This window comes from Melospiza georgiana, chromosome 24 (assembly GCF_028018845.1).
Source record: "Melospiza georgiana isolate bMelGeo1 chromosome 24, bMelGeo1.pri, whole genome shotgun sequence".
In the NCBI taxonomy this organism is placed as follows: Eukaryota; Metazoa; Chordata; class Aves; order Passeriformes; family Passerellidae; genus Melospiza; species Melospiza georgiana.
In genome coordinates, this window is record NC_080453.1 from 8,709,119 (window position 1) to 8,723,615 (window position 14,497).

The 14,497-nt window shown below is 53.9% G+C and overlaps 1 protein-coding gene across 1 annotated transcript in view; it reads right to left on the minus strand.

The window, feature by feature from the left end:
* Positions 1-8,482: 8,482 nt before the first annotated feature.
* RUNX3 (RUNX family transcription factor 3) overlaps positions 8,483-14,497 on the minus strand; it is a 32,392-nt gene continuing 26,377 nt past the window's right edge. The window contains exon 5 of the mRNA XM_058040325.1: positions 8,483-9,006. Coding sequence (XP_057896308.1) covers positions 8,483-9,006 — 524 coding nt within the window. The remainder of the gene's footprint in view (positions 9,007-14,497) is intronic.

The window sequence follows — 14,497 nt, forward strand, 5'->3', positions numbered from 1 at the left end:
AGGATTTGGGTGCTTACAGAGGCTGAATTTGGGTGCTCACAGGGCCAAATTTGGGTGCTCACAGAGCTGGGATTTGGGCACTCACAGGGCCAAATTTGGGTGCTTACAGAGCCTGAATTTGGGTGCTCACAGGGCCAGGATTTGGGTGCTCACAGGGCTGGGATTTGGGTGCTCACAGGGCCGGGATTTGGGTGCTCACAGAGGCTGAATTTGGGTGCTCACAGGGCTGGGATTTGGGTGCTCACAGGGCTGGGATTTGGGTGCTCACAGGGCCGGGATTTGGGTGCTTACAGAGGCTGAATTTGGGAGGTCACAGGGCCAAATTTGGGTGCTCACAGGGCCAAGATTTGGGTGCTCACAGGGCTGGGATTTGGGCACTCACAGGGCCAAATTTGGGTGCTTACAGAGACTGAATTTGGGTGCTCACAGGGCCAGGATTTGGGTGCTCACAGGGCCTGAATTTGGGTGCTCACAGGGCTGGGATTTGGGTGAATACAGAGCCCGAATTTGGGTGCTTACAGAGCCTGAATTTGGGTGTTTATAGGGCCAGGATTTGTGTGACCCAGCCCCAAAGTATGCCCGCAGTTTCCTTTCTCTCCCGCTCTGCTGCACGGTGGTGCTTTGGGCAGGATCTCAGGGCATCACCCGCTGCTCCCAGCGCTCTCCTGATGCCCCGGTGCCATCCCAGGGATGGTTTTGTTACCCATCCAAGACACCAGCAGCTTTTCCAGCCCCGTCAGGCCCAAGGCACACGGTGCTGCCTTGCTGGGAGCGCAGGGAACATCACCAACAACAGCGGCAGCCCCGCCTGACCCTCGGGGGGAGCGGAGCATCCCGGAGGGAGCGGCCGGCCGGGGGTGCCCGGGTGGGGCCGGCGGGAGCTGCAGGGAGCTGTGGGAGCCGTGGGTGCTGCGGTGTCTCCGGGAGCGTCCCCAGCCACGGGACCTGCCCCGTCACGCGTGAGCCCGGCCCACGCAGCAGGTGCCGGCCCGGGGCGCTCACCTGGGGGCGCTCACCTGGGGATGCTCACTGGGGGATGCTCACCTGGGGGCGCTCACCTGGGGATGCTCACTGGGGGATGCTCACCTGGGGATGCTCACCTGGGGATGCTCACCTGGGGATGCTCACTGGGGGATGCTCACTGGGGATGCTCACAGGGGGATGCTCACCTGGGGATGCTCACTGGGGGATGCTCACCTGGGGATGCTCACTGGGGATGCTCACTGGGGATGCTCACTGGGGATGCTCACCTGGGGATGCTCACTGGGGGATGCTCACTGGGGATGCTCACCTGGGGGACGGCCCCACACACTCGCACGCGGCCCCGGCTCCCCTGCCCGCCCGTCCCGCCCCAATTAGAGCCCGCTATCGGCCCATCTAACGCGATCCCCGGGTTAACGAGGCCTCGCTGCGCTTTGAAGTGGGGCTGCCGCTGTCTGACGGCGGCGGGATCCCGGCGCTGCGTCGCTGAACAGCGTTTGTGGGCTAAGCCAAGAATAAAGACTCACATGAGCCTATTTTAATTTAAACTCTTCTGATCTCCCGGCCCAGCCCGGCCTCTGCACAAGGAAACAGCTTCCCCGCATCCCCGGCTGCTGCTGGCAGGAATTCACAGTTACACGGGGGCCTTGCTTTGCATGGACTGAATAAAAAATGAAATGTGTGATTAAATCACAGAGCAGCACACGAGGTGCCTGCTGAGGCTTTCAAGATGTGGTTTTTGGGGCTGCCAGCGCCGGGATGCAGGTTCAGGTGCCATCAGGAGGTGGCATGGCCCTGCTTGGTGGCATCTCTGATGTGGTTCAGGGCTGGAAGGTGGTGTCAGGACAGGTTGAAGCTGGGGAGAAAGAGCTCCCTGAAAAATGAAACATCCTGAACAAAACAGCTGCCATGACCTTGGGACAATGTTTTCACTGGGTTGGTTTTGAATTGCAGCAAACTGGAGAAATTCTGAGTTATCAGGAATGAAGAATTGGGGTTTTTTTTAGGGTTTTATACTTTGGGCACTGGACCAGCCCTCCACCCCCTGCTCCTCTCCCAGCTCTGATTGTCCCCCATCCAGCACTGGAGGAGCTGGGGGTCTCAGCCTGCAGATCCAGCCCTGGCCATGGATTTGCCCTTTGTGGATCCTGGCTAACAGCTCCTGCCTTTTCCAAGCCCTGGGAATGGCACTGGTCACCTCCCAGGAGTGGGAAGGGGACAGAGCCCAGCAAACCCAGGCCAAGGGGGCAGCAAGATTCAAGGAGAGGCAAAAAGTCTCATTTTTGTGCCTGCCTGGAAATTAAATGGAGGGGAAAAAACCCTCCCCAACCGCTCCTCTATATAAAATCCATGTATATAAATGTATATAAATATATCTCTCCCCCAAGGCGCGAGGTCCCGCTGAGTAAGTGGATGTGAATGATGTGTAACCCAACGCTTGCCCAGACACCCTAATGAATTTTCCATGTTTTCCATCATTTAGCTTCTAAATAGGCAGCATTCACAAAAACACCCACCCCAGCCCCACAGACCCCCCGTCCTTTCCAGCAGGAAGGCCCTGCAGGAGGATTAACCCCCATGGGTGCCCACGGAGGTGGTGCCAGAGGGGGAACCTCGCTCTGCTCCAGCTGGGTGCCCACAGGGTGATTTTTTACAGGTGCAGGGGGTCCCTGGGGGTGCTGGATGGGTGCTCTGCACCTCTCAGGGCCATCCGGTTCCATTTCAGACGAACAGGGTTTCATTCCTGTTTCAGAGGAGCAGAATTGGGCCTTAATGATGCTGATTGCTCGTTTGGTTCGTTAAGGGCCTGATGTGGGCGAGGCAAAGGCCAGGATCCTTCCCCTATATCCTGTGCAGTCTCAGAATCTGTGCAAGTTAAAAGATTATTTACCAAGGCAGTTTGGACACAACAGAGTCATTAAAACAGAGGCTGGGCTTTGGAGTTTGGGCTGGAATGAGAATAAAACAAGCTTTTTGCTGAGACTTTTGTTAGCTCTGATCTCAAAGGAAATAGTCTTCATTTTTCCTAAGAGATTTTTTAGCCCAAACTCCACGCAATTTAATATGTGAATGCTCAAAAAATAACTTTTCAAGCCCCAGCTATTTTTTCCCTTTTTCTGTTTTCTGTTGCAAAAGAAAATCCAAACATTCCTGCTCTGACTGCCTCATGCTGTTGCTTCCAACCCTGTTTTTCAGCTTCCCCCTGGAATACAGGGAGCCCTCAGGTATTTGGGAGCCTTTGGGTGAGGCTGATGTACCCCACAACCCCACACTACCATGCTGGGGTCCAGCTCTCCCATTTAAATTCATTAAATTGGGGCAAAACCTGTGTGGAAGCAGGATGAAGCAGCAGCAGCACATTGGATGCTGTGCAGGGTAGGTGGCCTGGGTAAAAATATCCCCAATATAAAAACACCAACCTTATAAAAATATCACCCATGAAATAACACAAATAATTATAATGCCCATATAAAAATAATGCCCATATAAAAATCACAGCCCTCTGGCCCTCAGGTGCTGGGCACATTTAACACCATCAGCTCTCTGGGCCTCCCATCAGCATTTTAGTGCTGCTGTCCCCGACACATCCTCATCCCCTCCACGGGCACCTGCACCAAACCCACTTCAACCCCATGGACTCCATGGATGATCCAGTGCATGTCAGTACAATAAAACCCTTTTTATTTGGCCTCTTTTCCCCCCTCTTTCCTTCTCCTTCTCTTTTCCCACTGCAGCTCTGACCGAGGCAGGGAGAAAAGCACGGATCCGTTTGGAACAGAAAGTTCCTGTAAATGGCAGCTACACCTCGGGGTGTTTCCTCTCCCAGTAGCTGTGGAGAAAAGGCAGCTCACTCTCGGGTTTTCCTTGGAACACATTCCCGCTGGCCAGGGCTGTGGAGCTGGGTACCAGCATTTCTTGTGGTTTGGTTTGGGCTTTCCCTAATTTTTTTTTCTTTTTTTTTCTTTTCTTTCCCTCTTTCCACGCTCACGGAGATGCTGTGGAGGGGAGGCCGAGCTTTGGGAATGGCCCCACTCTCCTGCCCCGGGCTCATCAATAATTCTGGCGCTGAGCTCCCCGGCTCCTCGGGAGCCCGGGCCCGCAGTGCCTAGGCACCGGATCCTGTTGTGGGCTGGGATTTTTCAATTTTTGCCTTTCAGCTGTCGTTTGGGTTGAGTGCTGAGGAGTCTGGGCTCGCCCCGCTCGGGAATTTGGGTCCTGCTGGGTTTGTGCGGGGTTTTTGCGGCTGGGAGGGTGCTGACAGGAGGAGGGCTGGGCTGGCACACAGCTGGGCTGGCACACACTGGGCTGGCACACAGCGATCGCTCTGCCAGGGCTGCCCGCGGGCACGGACAGCGCTCCACATCCCTTTAAATGGGAGAGCTTTAAATGGGTTTTCAGCGAGCTCAGGCCCTCCCACCCCATGCCACCCTGCCTGCCCTCCCCTGGTCGCCCTTGTGGTGCCAAACTGCGGCCAAGAGCAGCTGTAAAGTGCGACTGTCGTAAAAGCTGCCGTAAAGCGCGACTGTCGCAAAAGGTGCCGTAAAGCGCGACTGTCGTAAAAGCTGCCGTAAAGTGCGACTGTCGCAAAAGGTGCCGTAAAGCTCGACTGTCGTAAAAGGTGCCGTAAATCGCGACTGTCGTAAAAGATGTCGTAAAGCGCGACTGTCGTAAAGGCTGCCGTAAAGCGCGACTGTCGTAAAAGGTGTCGTAAAGCGCGACTGTCGCAAAAGCTGCCGTAAAGCGCGACTGTCGCAAAAGGTGCCGTAAAGCGCGACTGTCGTAAAAGGTGCCGTAAAGCGCGACTGTCGCAAAAGCTGCCGTAAAGCGCGACTGTCGTAAAAGCTGCCGTAAAGCGCGACTGTCGTAAAAGGTGCCGTAAATCGCGACTGTCGTAAAAGATGTCGTAAAGCGCGACTGTCGTAAAAGCTGCCGTAAAGCGCGACTGTCGTAAAAGGTGTCGTAAAGCGCGACTGTCGCAAAAGCTGCCGTAAAGCGCGACTGTCGCAAAAGGTGACGTAAAGCGCGACTGTCGTAAAAGGTGCCGTAAAGCGCGACTGTCGCAAAAGGTGCCGTAAAGCGCGACTGTCGTAAAAGCTGCCGTAAAGCGCGACTGTCGCAAAAGGTGCCGTAAAGCGCGACTGTCGTAAAAGGTGTCGTAAAGCGTGACTGTCGTAAAAGCTGCCGTAAAGCGCGACTGTCGTAAAAAGGCGCCGTAAAGCGCGACTGTCGTAAAAGCTGCCGTAAAGCGTGACTGTCGTAAAAGCTGCCGTAAAGCGCGACTGTCGTAAAAAGGCGCCGTAAAGCGCGACTGTCGTAAAAGCTGCCGTAAAGCGCGACTGTCGCAAAAGGTGCCGTAAAGCGCGACTGTCGTAAAAGGTGCCGTAAAGCGCGACTGTCGTAAAAGATGTCGTAAAGCGCGACTGTCGTAAAAGCTGCCGTAAAGCGCGACTGTCGTAAAAAGGCGCCGTAAAGCGCGACTGTCGTAAAAGCTGCCGTAAAGTGCGACTGTCGTAAAAGGTCCTGGGGTGCTCTGAACGAGCTGAAAATCAGTGCCTGGAGAAGGAGCAGCGTGAGGATGAGGAGCCCCCCCTGTCCCGGCGAGAAGTGAGAGGCGGGAGGCGGCGGGGCCACTGTACCCATCGTTTATTGATCCACATGGCATCGACAGCACTACAGGACGGCCCGAGCCCACGGCCACGGCCCGCGGAGCAGAAATGACCCCGTCCCAGAAAAGCAGAACTGTCCCCGAGCCGGGGCTCTGTCCCCACGCCAGCCCCGCTGCTCTCAGGGCAGCCAGAGCTTCCCCGATGGCTTCTCCAGGAGAGCAGACCCTCCTCTTCCTCCTCCTCTTCCTCTGCCCTCCCCACCTCCCCCCTCCCCAGTGACAAGTGCTACAGGTTAAAAATCGGGCTACATATTAAATATGGGGCATTACCTTCAAGTAGGGCTGGGGTTTTACACAAATAACCACATTTTTTTGGTATCACTAGCATTTTGTTTAATGTCCGTCGTAAGACACCATTAAAAAACCCAACAACTTTATCCTTCTTTATCTACAAAGATCTCTGATCTCATCTCCTTAGTCTGGTGATCTTTTACCCTGCACATACAAGTATTAGAAGCATCATTAAGAATCGTATCCTTCAACACATTTAAGAATTATATTATTATAACAAATAAGACCAAAAATTAGATTTTATAGTTAAATATTCTGTGAGCCAGACAAAGGGGCTTTACTGTACAAGCGATTGTGCATTCTTTTTTTTTTAAAAAAAGCAAATTATAGTGCAAAGCAAAAAACATTGGCCTGTCTCGTGACCATTTGCATACAACAGAGGTGCATCTATTTACACCTTCACATGACAATATGTCATAAAAACAACATCGTTGCCATTCTTTTTATTATTTTCTCCTTTAAAACTCACTACAAACAGTCTTAAATTAACCTACAACTACGAATGCCTTGTCTCCTTTGTGCTTTCAACCAGTGGGATGGGATGACAAATGCAAAAAGGCATCAAAACACAGGCTGCCCTGTCCAGCTCCAGAGCCGGCGAGCGCCGGCGCTAAGGCAAGTGGAGGTTGCAGTTATACTGGGGTAAGGCTTTAAAAAAATTATTATTATTATCATTATTATTATTATTATTGAAAAGAGCTGTTCTTCGTTGCTTGTGGAGCTCTGAGTGGTCATGGCAGCTCTCCAGGGCAGGCAGGATGTGCTGCTCCAGCCTGGCCGTGGTAGTGCAATTGCAGCGCTCTGTGCTGAGGGTGACCGGCTGCCAGCTGGGAACTGGGGACAGGTGACAAGGCTGGGACGGTGTGGCTGAGGCACAGGGGCCAGGAGGGCAGCTCTGGGCCTTTGATTTGCTTGTGTTTATGGGAGGAGTGCAAGAAGAGAGTGGTTACTGGTGGCACTGGGGCTGGGGCTGTCCCCTGGCTGCGGGCAGGGCTCCGCAGGGCACTGCACTTATGGATCCCCAGGAATCTGTCTGTGCCCAGCCCTGCCAGTATGAAGAATCCTGAATCCAGCCCCTATTCTCATGCCAGCAGAGGGCACAGGTGGCCTGCAGGAGGTGATAAACCCTGTGTTGTGCATCAGAGCCAAGCCCCGAGCTGGCCTTGGAGGAGCCCACAGCCGCCTCCCAGCATGGCCCTGTTTGGTTGCAATCTCTGTGGTGCCAGCTCTGAGGGTGTGTGGTGCTTGGCAGACCTGGATCCTGCAAATGCCACCTGATGCCGCCGCCACCTTGAGTGCCCCCTCTTCAGCTTATTCCTCCACAGCAAGATCCCCGGGCAGGGGTCACCTGGGGAAGGACAGGAGGGCGAGGGGATGGAAAAGGCTGAACAGCATCAATTCACAACATTCCCACCACCAGGAGTAGAAACTGCTCCTTTCTGCAGATCTCAGAGCTTTCAGGATGCACTGACACATGTGAGTCAAAATAAAAAATTGTGTAATCCTCTCTGGGTGAGAACATGGGAAAGGACCAGAACAGAATTATAATGCTTTGCCACCAGCTGTGAGTGTTGCCACTCAGAGGGGACGGAAGGAACATGTGGAAAATGGTGGCAAGGCCATGCCAAAGGCTCCTGAGCCCCTTGGAAGTGCATCTCAAATGTTTTAGATTGTCCTGAATGCTGCCTTCACTTCAGCCACCATCACTGAGGTTTGCTAAGGGGAGCAAAGAGCTGAACGGTGAGGTCAGGACAAGAGAGCAAACAAACAAAACAAAACATCTCCACAAAGAGTACATCTCGTGTGTAAACATGGAGGAGGGGTCAGCCAGGCCAGGGGTCAGCCACGTTACTGATTGACAAACGACGACAGTGACACCAAAATGAACAATACAACTTGTGTCATCAACAAATAATAACAATAATCACATCACAGCTCTTGTTCACGTGGCTGACTGGGCCCCAGAGCCCCTGGCTGTGCTGCAAACCCCACTGCTCTTTGGTGCTCAGGGACCCTTCACCAGCGGGGAGGGAAGGACAGGAGACAATGGGGGTTTTTTATTTTTTTCTCCTTTTTTTTTTAAAGTTAAGTTCGGTCCTCCTGCACTGGCAGAGAGATGGCTCGGATGACTCCCTGGTGTCTTCTCTTCTCTGAACCATTTTGCAGAGGAAGGGTGAGACTCTCCTCACTTCTGAATGCTTCGTGTTGGGAAGAGGTGCGAGTGAGATGAACGAGAAGTGTTCTGCAAGTACCAAACATCTGATTCCACACGTCCTTGGGGTTTTTTCCCTATGTACAATCCACATACCTAAAACATATGGAAGGAACCACATCAAGCGAACATTCAAGCCTCGCGGGTGTTCACCTTGAAATGTAACGAAGGTCTTGGTTGATCTTCGCTTGATGTTTGCATGCAGAGGATCCTTAACTTTGGGTTTGGAAGACTTTGGTTTGACTTTTCCCTTGGCATCACTTTGGTCGCTCCCAAAAGGAGCCACGGCGGCTGATTGAGTTAAAGACAGGGATGCCCAGCCGAGCTCCTCCTCAGTAGGGTCTCCAGACGGACTCATCCATCCTGCCCGTGGTGCTCATGGCGGTGGGGGAATTGCTGTGGCTGCCGTCGGCGTCCACACCGTCGCTCTGCGCGCCCAGGCTGGCGTTCATCAGGTTGTTGCCCGCCGAGGCGCTGGTGCAGGACGAGAGCATGCGGGTGGGCGAGCGTTCGCCTCCCGCCACCATGGAGAACTGGTAGGAGCCCGAGGACGTCCCGTAGTACAAGTGGTAGGGAGAGGGGTTGGCCTGGAAGGGCCCGCTCTGGTTCTGCGTGGAGCTGGGGTACGGGGGCGGCAGGTAGGTGTGGTGGAAGCGGGTGGTGGTGGGCATGCTGGTCATGCTGATGCCCCCGATGCCCGTGGCCGAGGGCGCGGCGGTGTAGGGGAAGGCGGCGGACATGGCGCCGGGGTAATGCATCCGCGGGTCGGAGAAGCGCGTCTCCGTCAGCGCCGGCAGCGTGGGGAAGGAGCGCTCGAACTGCCGCGGGTCCGAGAAGGGGCTCAGCTCTGACGTGCCTGCCGGGGTGCAGGGGGAGAGGGGTGGTTAGAGTGTGGATGCCATGGGACACGGAGAGTGAGAAATGGCGAGCGTTTCTCACAGCGGCTTGTGAGAGTTTTTAGGGAGTTGGAAAGATGTGATAACTCGTTGAGTATAAACAATTTGCAGGTGGTGTTTTTCTACTTCGTTTTTCTGTTCCTCTGAAGGACAGTGGGTGAGGAAGGTGTTTTTGTTAGTTAGCCAATAGATTGGAACCTATTGTACCACTCTATAAAGCCGCATGGTTCTTTTGAATAAAGCCTTCTTTGCATTTTCTACCATCCTGCCTCTCGGTGCAAGAGGGATGTTAGAGCACTCCCAAGGAATCAGAAGGGAAAGCACCTCTTGGGTCTGCCAGGGAAAAGAGTTGAGTGACTTAAATAAAAACCCTAAACCCATTTGTTTAAGTTGCTCCCATTTCCTGTCCTAAAATTTGTTTTTTCCTATCCAAGAAGGGACACGGCTAAGCTGACTTCTCTTAGGGGTCTATTCATCTCGGGCAGATTAAAGCAGCACGCCCCATAAACACAGAAAAAAGATGTTTAGCCATGACATCAGCTGTGTAGTAAATAAATGGAGGCAGGCCCCAGACGGCCGGGCCCTGGGATCATCCATCCCTGCTGTATACACACACACACTCACACACACACATGGAGACAGGCAGGAAAAGCTGGAGCCCAGACCAGCCTGCTAAGCCTTCTTGTGGGTGGCCTGTTTGTGCTGATACCATCAGGGGATGGAGCTGATAAACACACAGCTGAAAACTCCCAAGCCAGGAGCCACTATATCCCTCTGCTCGAGTTCTCTGTGTATTTTTCTCCTTCCAAGAGGATAAAGAGAGTGAGAAATTCAGGCTCTCTGCTGGGGGAAGGGAGACTCAGGGCAGTGGGAATGTTCCTCAGCTCCATTGGATGATGGAGCCCCCCACGCCTTTTCCTGGAGGTCTAAACCCAAAGGGGGTCTCAGCCAGCTTGGAACTGGAAAGGGAGCTTGGCTTTGGATCCCGTCCTCCTGCAGGAAGCCCAGGTTAGAGGTGGGAATCCACAGCAGAAGCTCCTTTGAGGAGCTGGAGCTATTCCTGTGGCTCTCTCAGCTGTCCCAAGGCTGAGACAGAGCCCAGGAACCTCTGGCCTTGGTGCATTAAAGCAGAGAGAAATGAGGTTTGCTCTCCAAGCAAAGTGCCCTTCAGACCTTTTCTATTTTCCTCTTGTTAAAAGCAGGGCCTTTCTCCTTTGCTAGTGGGACACCAGTCAGCCTCAAAAGTGACTTTTTTTGGTTGCATCAGCTGGATTTTGTATCCCTCAGAGCAAGAGAATGTGAGGTGAGTATGCTAAACACGCCTGTTGGTTTTGGAAATGCATATACATACAAACACACATCCAGAGGATTGTGTGGCTGCTCTGCATGCACAGGGACGTGTGTTTTAGATCTATTTATTACAATGAAGCATTTTTAACTTCTCAGGGCTGGCGTTCCAGGCCCCAAAGCGTTTCCCCAGGAGAAAACTTTTGATTTAATCCCTTCCAGCTACCGAGTGACACGGGCACGCTCCAGAGGAGCAGGTATGGAGGGGATTTGATGTGAACCTCCCTTCTGAACCCAGGTGAGTCCTTCAGCCGTGGAAGGAGAAGGGGAGGATCCTCCCTCCCTCGCCTGCAGCCCTTTTGCGGGCGCCCAGCAGCGCCTGCCTTCCCACGCAGGCTCCACGGAGGGGAAAGGCGGGGGAGCACCTGGTTTGTGAACGTGGCTGTGGCTCTGGGGCGAGATAAGAGAGGAGCAGAGCTCAAAGCTGCCCCAAACCACACTGCTCTGCACACGCCCGGCGTTGGAAAGCGCCCGTGGAAGCGGCTGCCCGGCCACAGGGCCGACCCTGCTCCACGCTGGGCTGGCTGGAAAAGCACAGCGGTGGGAAAAGCGCTCCCAGCCCGATTTCACAGCCCAGCAGGGACCCATCCCAAAGCCGTGCTGCAGCCACAGCGGCTGCCAGGCACTGAGGTTTGAGGGAGCTGAGGTTTGGAGACCAGCTCTGCGAGAAGCAGCCTGACCGCAGCCCCGTGGCGGTAGCAATCCAGCAGCATCACTGCTTGAGACAGGACCGTGGGGCAGAAATCCTGCCTGCACCTGGCCTGGAAAGAAAAAGTGCTGCCTTCTGAATGCCTCCCCTCAAACTCAGCAGCCCTGCACTGAGAAAAAGCAGCCTCCAAATCCCTCTCAACCCCCAAAACACTCAGACTGCCGCTCGCTGCCTTCCCAGATGACAATCACTCAGACTGCGCTCCTTCATTACTTTTCACAGCTCCATAAATAATATTCCATAAAATGCAAATCAAAATCAAACCTGAGCGCTCAGGGCACATTTCCTTTTTCCTCTATAACTCACTCAAAGAGGGGGTTTTTTTAGAGGCTACATTTTATTGGCCTGAACGTGCACCATTTGGCAGCGGGTCCCTGCTACTAATTTGGACAGGAGCACGAAAGAGTGTTAATTACGGGCTCTGTGTGTGATGGGCAAGGCACAGCGAGGCTGTGGGGAGCTCTGCCAGGCTCTGAACCCCCAGAGCACTCTGCAGGGCTGTGATCTGCGAATTTTGATCCTTCAAAAAGCAAATCTCTCAGCGCGAACCCCTCAAACGGAACCCACACCCAGCAGAGCCACGAGGCATCCGAGTGGATGTGGCCAGCTCGCTTTGATCCCCGCCAGCCTTGGGCTCTAAGTCTGGCCCAGAATAAAGCTCCAGCTTTCCCTGACCGGAAAAGCTCTCAGCTTTTCCCTGAGGCTACAAATAAACCCCCAAACCACTCTAAAAACAAAACCGCGGCGGCCCCGGCCCGAGCAGAGCCCGCCTGAGGGGGCCGCGGCCGCGCCGCCAGCAGGGGGCGCCCGCCGGGCCGCGGGAGGAGGCGGGAAAGAGGCGGGAAGGAGGCGGCCGCCAGAGGGGGCCGGGGCCTCGCCATCGCCGCAGGGCCGGTGTCTCAGGGATGCTGCTGTGACCCGTGAGCTTCACCCCGGGGCAGCCCTTCTCCCACGTGTCCTTCACCTCGGGGCAGCCCCTCTGTCCTGTGTGCTTCACCTCGTGGCTGTCGCTCTGTCCTGCGTCCTTCACCTCAGGTCTTCCCTCCATCCCATGTCCTTCACCTCAGGGCACCCCCTCTGTCCGTCTCTTTCACTTCAGGGCATCCCCTCCATCTTGGTCCTTTCCTCAGGGCTGCACCTCTGTCCCTTTGCATCACAATTGTCTCTCCAGTTCAGCATCCTCACCTCAGCACCCTCTCCATCCTGGCTCCATCACCTCAGGGTTTTTCCTCCATCCCATCTCCTTCATCTCAGGGTTTCCCCTCCATCTTGGTCATCACCTCAGGGCTTCCCCTCCATCCCATCTCTTTCACCTCGCAGCTGTCCATCCACCTCAGCACTGCCCCTTCCATCTTGGTCGTCGCCTCAAGGTTTCCTCTCCATCCCATCTCCTCCACTTCAGGGCTGCCCCTCCATCCTGGCTGCCACAGATCGGAGCCACACGGCCCCAGCGCCTGCCCTGCACGCGAGGAAATCTCCACTGAAACAACCCCAGCGAGATCAAATTAAAACACGGCCATTAACACCCTCCATAACCACCTAACTCAGCAGCAAGGACCCTCTGCCACAGCCAGGATCAAACAGCAACCTGGAGCAAGCAGCTGCTGAGCAAAGCCAGGGAACCAGGAGTGGGTGAAGCTGCACCCTCAGACCCTGCATTCCCTCTGGAATAACAACTCAAAGTGGGCTTAAAAATCCCCTTCTTGCTGTCCCCTTCCCTAGCACACATCACACACATCTGCTCCGTAGTGCTGCCTCCGAGGATTTACTACGGTTTTCCCTCGCTTACTTGCCGTCCAGCCCCCATTTGCTTTTTTGGACCCTGGCAATCCGAGCTTGAGTACTTCAGTTGTCCAGTTGCCAATCAAAATATTTGAAGGAAATGTTTATTTTCTTCTCGAAATCACACCAGCTGCTGCACTAACTGAATAAGCCCATTTAGCTGTAAGAATTTAACCATTGTAAGAGTGAATTGAGTCCCCCAACTACTCCAAAATCTGACCCAATCTATCAGCGGAAATGTCAATGTTTTGGATGGGAGTTTGGGGAAGTGTGGAATGTGTATTAAATAAAAGCCATGTAAAGGTCAAAGCCCTGATTAGTAATGCCACTGTCTCCTCCTTAGGGCTGAGCTGCCCCGGGGACCGCAGAGGCCGGGACACACCCCGTGATTTAATTGTGCAGCTGCAATTTGCACCTTTTGAGGACCCCCAAGTCCCCCCTGCATGAGAGGCCAGATAGAAACATGCTTTGAAAGCTGCTCAGCCCCTTTCCAGATAAAATAACAGCGCTGCAGTGACACAGCAGCTCTCTCTCTGCCTCACAGACAATACGGGTCTTACCTTGGGTGGGTGGCCAGGACATAAATGCAGAGAGACGCCCCTGATGGGTGCCAAACCTCAGCTGGGTCATGGTGGCGAGGGCTGGCCATGAGGTGGGAAGGGCTGGTTCGTGAGGCTGCCAACCACAGAGGTTTCTCTGGGTGTGTTCAGCCTCCTCCCTTCAGACCACGTTGGCTTTGGGAGATGCCTTGGATGGAGTGGAACTGGTCCCTGCACCCTGGCAGGGTCAGGGCTGGTGTATCTGCTCTGAGGTGCCTGGAAGCCTTTGAGATGAGGCAATGAAGCCTGCAGATGGTTTTAGGGATTGATGTGCATCCATCCCTGAGGAGCAGTGAGTGCTGCCACTACCTCCTAACCCAGGAGCACATCTGCTCTGCCTGGAGGGAAGAAAGAGCAGCAAAAGCAACACCAGAATCTCTTCAGTGCTGCAATGGTACCCAGAAAACCAGCTCACCCCGGGCACGTGGCAGAGCACAGCACTGATGTACAGCAGGATCATCACTATCAGATCATCTGGGGCCAGGCAGGGACGTGTGGAACCTGAGCAGCTCCTCAGCACCCCAAATACCAACTGGTCTCCACCTTAGAGATGTGGGGAGCACGCGGTGCCTGGTGAACCCAGTCAGCAATAAACCTGAGCTCGTGTGCGTATGTTACACAACAAATACTCACAGTGTGTGAGACACACAGAGAATAAAGGGAATTCAAAGGGAACTTGATAGCCTGGCACTCTCCAAGTGTATAGAATATAAAATATCATCAGCCTGGCCGTAGATCACTGTCCTAATTCTACGCATATGCGTGCCCTGTGAAATTGTCATGAAAAATCTACGCCAGGGGAAAAAGCCCTGCTTTCCTGTCTCACTGCACAATGATTGACGACAACGTAAACACTAATGATACTTTATGCTTCTGTATATAACACACCAGCATGTGTGTGACAGAGGGAACAGACATTCCTGCTCTGGATATACCTTTGGCTGGTTTTCCTCTGCTCACTTCTGTCACTCTTGGACCTCCAAGCCATCTTTGAGCTTTTTTCTGATCTTTGTC